A 5184-nucleotide genomic window follows, 5' to 3' on the forward strand; every position below is an offset into this window, starting at 1 on the left:
CTTGTTTACATTCAACATAGCGGCCACCGAAGCCCGGCAACCCGTTGATGCCGCTGTTGCATCTATGTCAACCAGATCTTTGGTCTGATTGGTTGAAGTACTATCCAATTGCGTACATAGTCATTTAAACTATGCCTGTTGGTCACGTCTCTGGTGCAGAGAAAATACAGAGCAGACTCCCCAGACCAATGTTCAATCTCAAATCTTTTGAGCTTGGCTTGGTCTACTGCCATACTACGGTTCTACAGTAAGCGCAGCCATATTTCATCTTTAGTCGTAACTTTGTAACAGACAGGGGCTGAGGATCTCAAGCTGACACTGGCTCAGATACACAATACAGTGTCTTTAACGTGGTACTTTACATAACATCTGTTTTTTGAGAATGAAAAACTTACCCTTCCATATGTTCTGTACTCTCACAAAAAATGATGAAATATAAACAACTTACTTAGATGGACATTTAACAAGCTGGATTTTGGTACAGAAATAAATAAAGAAACATTGTTTACCATAGGGCTGTGCAATAAAACAATCTCAAAATGTGATTGCAATAAAATTCAGGTTGATAACAATAATAAGCTTTGGACATATTTACCCGATAACACAACTGCCAGAGTCTGCCTTTTCGGCTTGGATGCCGGACATGCCCACTTCCAATAGTGAGTCTTTGAGTTTCCGGTGTTGTGTTGAATAGTTTTTCTCTCATCTTAAGGTTAGAGATAAGGCTTGGTTCAGTTTTACATACCGACGGGGGAACACATACCGAAGGGGGAACAGTCTTCAACGGCAAAAGTGGAGCCAAGGTCAACCAAAGTGATGGTGGATATAAGTGCAAACTGGCTTTATCCTCTCAAGCTGACGACATTGTTGATAAATGGGGTTACACAACTTCAGCTGTGTGTAAATGGTTCGGATTTCACAAAAACAAGATGAGAGGACGGGAAACATAAATCTTTTCCATCACCAGAACAGGTAATGTCTTATCCCATCGACCAATTATATTTGTCGGATGCGGAAGCTTAGCAAAGCAGGCTCAGTACAGTACACTTTCTTTTTTAGTTGGTTTATCAATTCCTCTGGAAATTGTACGTGAGGATGAAGCATGTTCGCAAATACTAATTATCTGATATAAATGCAAATGTGTTAATGAATTATATAGATATTCTCTGCTAACTTTGCTTAATTCACATTCTCTGTTTGTGAGCTTATGCACTTACTTATATGTGCATGTGTGTGTGTGTGTGTGTGTGTGTTTGTGTGTGAGCGCGCGTGCATGTTTCAGTGTGTGGGAGGCAAAGATCCATGCCTGTCACAGTGAAATCGTGATCTCTCTCATATCCTTTTAATTAGTGCGTAACATATAACAACAGCACCACAGGCACAAGCTCCTCTAGAGGTAAAAACTCTGCAAAAAAAAACTTGGCCAAGCTTAAGCTTTGCTAAATAAAGTGTGACAACTGCAAGGAAGGCTTCAATCACCAACATGTTCACAGCATTCACTCGGCAGAAGCAGGCTGCTGCCTTCCTTGTACATTCTGTTGCTGTATTTATCGTAATGATGCGCAAGTAATCACTACTGTTCACACTGCAATTGAGACATTGGACAAAAATATCTGATTTACCGATGCTATTTACTTGATTACAGAAAACTAAAACTAAGTGAGACATTTATTTGGCAGGATGTAGCGATACACAAGGACCCATGATGGTCTAACATGTCAAAATACAATTTTTCTTTGTCATGACAGCAGAATAATGTGGTGACAGCTGTTGTCACTTTTAGAAGGACATCTTCATATAAGAACTGAGCACACACACGCACAGACACACACACACATTCCACAATGTAATCAGGAACCAACACACAGCTGTCCTCATCTACTAGATTGCTGACAAGAGGTGACCATCTTGAGGAGACAACAATCTCGTCACAAGGATAAAGACGTATGGTGATGATATGATGATGGTGACCTACAACTATTTTTGATGTCAAGTCAAGGGTTCTGGTCTAGAGGCAAATTAAGCTGAATGCTCCAGGCTCTCCCCATTAATAGGCAGATGCAACAAAAAAGACCAGCACATTTTAAGGGCAAAACTGAAACAAGCAGATCCAGAAGTGTAAAGTGATCCAGCACCAAACACTGAAAGATGTCTTACCTTATGGTCGTAGGGGTTGTAAGAGTGGAAGAGTTGGGACAGCTCTTTAGTCCTCTGCTTCTTCTGCAATAAAAAAACCATACAGGGAATTTAAAGTTTAAAAAGCCACTCGTATACTGTATAACATAGCTACAAAAAAAGCAGGAGGTTGAGTATTACTTCATTTAGATTCCATTGTAGATATTATATATAGTTAACCCACTAATCTAGAAAGATGGTGCAAACTACTCAGCCTTTGTCCCTTCTATGACAATTTTAAATGTGATTTCCTCTAAATTGTCTTGTTTCTTGGTTGATTTCATTTGATGTAATATTGTCATGGACTTGTAAAGCTCATTTTTAACACTGTAAAAAAAAAAAAACTTGACTTTAATTTTTGTTTATTTCCATAGTCATATAATGTTAGCATTCCCCTTAGTATGTTTACACCGTCCTATTGTAGGCTATTGTATTCATGTATTGTATAGAAGGCAAATGAATCATCTGTAAGTAGCACTGATCAGGATTTATTTACTTTATATATCTTATTTTTTATACACAAACTCATTATCTAAAATTGAACATTATTTTTGCTTGGCATTTCCTCATCCATTGTCTTGCATATATAAATAACAAAATAAAATATGGTATAAATATGGACAAAGAGTGCAATTTCACTCATGTTAACTTATTGGGTCACTTAAACAGTAGGAAAAACAATGACTGTGGCTGAGAACAACACCTACAGTAATTCATTAACTCTATAAAAATAAAGAATTGACAGAGGGGAGAAATGTATTTGCCCACCAGCTGTGGCAAAAATATTTCTAATTTTATTCTGTATTAAGTCTGGCCTTAACCTTGCATGTCCTTAATGTGTAATGAGATGCACAAGCGTGAGACATGACTGTTTGATGTGTGGCAGTTGTTAATGCAATCAGTTACATGTGGCTGATGCAGTTACAAAGAGCGCTAATTAGCTTGCGGATTAGGCCATGTCTGGCTAAGGGGAAAGGATATACTGTATGTATATGCTACTGTAGCTAAAGGGAGTATGCAGTGATTGCTATGCTCTCTCCCATTCCCTGCCTGTCTTTTCAGTGTATGTAAAAAGTTGGATTCAATGTCATTAAGCCAGATCTGTACATATGGAGCATCTACAAGTCGCTCTGCTATCATACACAGGCATCATTTAGGCGCAACTGTCAAATGTAGCTTGAGGATGTGGAGAAGAGAAGGATGGATGCAAAGAAGGAAGACAAATCTTATAACGCGTAGAGATGTGTGGTCAAGTTTACAGAGATGGACAAGCTAATACTAAAGCCCTTAGACAGGAAGAGTGGAAAGGATTAAGTACAAAAAGAATAACTAAACAAAGTGAACAGTGCAGAAGAGAAGATGTGCAAAGAAAAGTAAATGCAGCACAGACAAAGGAAGAAAGGTAAAATAAAGGTTTGAGGTAGAAGTGTTTAAAGGTGGTGACTGTAGTCCTCGGATAACTATCACTTCTACTTTCTCTGTTGTTCTCTGTCTCCAGTGAGGCCTATCCTTTCAGCGCTCCTTGCCTTAATATATTCCTTCCATCTGAGTATCCTTTCACTATTTTTTCTTCCCCACTCTCCATTTCTACCAATCTCTTACTCATTCTCTCTTCACCCAGGGCTCTTGTGATCCATACAATCCTGTCATCATTGGCCCTGTCCATCTACTATCTTCTCATTCTTGTTGGCAGCTGATTCCCTCTTGCTCTTCCTGCCTATCCACGTATCCCTCAGGGCTCTGCCTCTCCCTCGCTCCCTGTGTTTTTCTCCAGTAACGGAAAACTCATACTTGTCATCATTCTGTCTCCACTCTCACCCATCCTCCCGCTTATAAGTCTGTCCCTGCACATTCACAATCTCTGCACATGCCTAAAGCACCCTAGGTGAGAGCAATTCTCTCATCATTGCTCCTCAACAACATTCTCTCTCCTCCTTCCATCCCTTCATCACTCTCACCATCTCTCTGTATTCAGTGATGCTCAACTGTGCATTTGTGTGTGTGTGTATTTGTAAGACAAATGTAACCACAGGTAAGGATTTCTCCCAGCAGAATGTATCCAGTACAGTAGGAGACACACATATACAGGATCCAAAATGGTGAGAGAAAGAGAGATACATTTCTTATCTCCTACTGTAACAGGTATTGATGAAGGGGGAAACCTCATCTCATTACTTTTAATTTTAGTGGGTTGCGGTTTTCTAAAGGGATGTTGCCACTCATGTGTCTTGTGATGGAAAATTATGACTTAGGAGAAGCAAATGAAATGTTATCATCCAACAACAGCTGCTGCCGGAGTGCCCTTGAGCAAAGACTACACACCAAGATGCACCTGTGGAATTAGTTGCCGCCAGCAGGAGCGGAGATGTGTACTTTATTAAAGTCGGCACTGCGTTTTCCTTCATTTCATTTTGTAAACCTGGATTATATTAGTTTAAACTATATAATAATCACTTTGATGCACATACTTTCCAATACTTCTCTGGCAAGACAAACCATGGAATTGGTTAACACACCTATTGTTGGTCCCACCTCATTGGCCTAATGTAGGAGTTGATAAAAGATTCTACACCTATGTCTTGTCATTCAATATTTCCCTAAAGAATCCTACTTGATTAAAACTCCAAAAACATTGTTATTTTGTGAAATTACAACTGCAACCTGTTTTTATTACACACCTGAAATCTGTATGTAAAAAAAAAAAAACATAATCTAAGACCATCCGTTGAATGTCCGTGGCTCAGGTAGTCATGCTGCCTCTCAGCAAGTCAGTGTAACCTTTCCTATTCTATTGTATTTTTATTTTTAAGAGCTTTATTAGTGTGCTGCACAATAAAGTGTCCTCATACAGGTAAATGTGTTTGAGAGTGCATGCATGTGGTTCATCAACCAGAGAAGTTAATCTAGCATGCCATCAGGGTTGTGTTGGTGACAATCCAGTAATGCAAAGCCACTGTGTGTGTGTGTGTGTGTCTGTGTGTGTGTGTGTGTGTGTGTGTGTGTGTGTGT

The 5184-nt window shown here is 39.3% G+C and overlaps 2 protein-coding genes across 2 annotated transcripts in view; both read right to left on the bottom strand.

Moving 5' to 3' along the window:
• mal2 (mal, T cell differentiation protein 2) overlaps nucleotides 1–5184 on the bottom strand; it is an 871414-nt gene that overhangs the window by 529944 nt on the left and 336286 nt on the right. The gene's annotated exons all lie outside the window — the stretch shown is intronic.
• cdkal1 (CDK5 regulatory subunit associated protein 1-like 1) overlaps nucleotides 1–5184 on the bottom strand; it is a 274625-nt gene that overhangs the window by 70293 nt on the left and 199148 nt on the right. Inside the window, exon 12 of the mRNA XM_032518043.1 lies at nucleotides 2158–2220. Coding sequence (XP_032373934.1) covers nucleotides 2158–2220 — 63 coding nt within the window. The remainder of the gene's footprint in view (nucleotides 1–2157; nucleotides 2221–5184) is intronic.

This window comes from Etheostoma spectabile, chromosome 6, assembly GCF_008692095.1.
Source record: "Etheostoma spectabile isolate EspeVRDwgs_2016 chromosome 6, UIUC_Espe_1.0, whole genome shotgun sequence".
Classification (NCBI taxonomy): domain Eukaryota; kingdom Metazoa; phylum Chordata; class Actinopteri; order Perciformes; family Percidae; genus Etheostoma; species Etheostoma spectabile.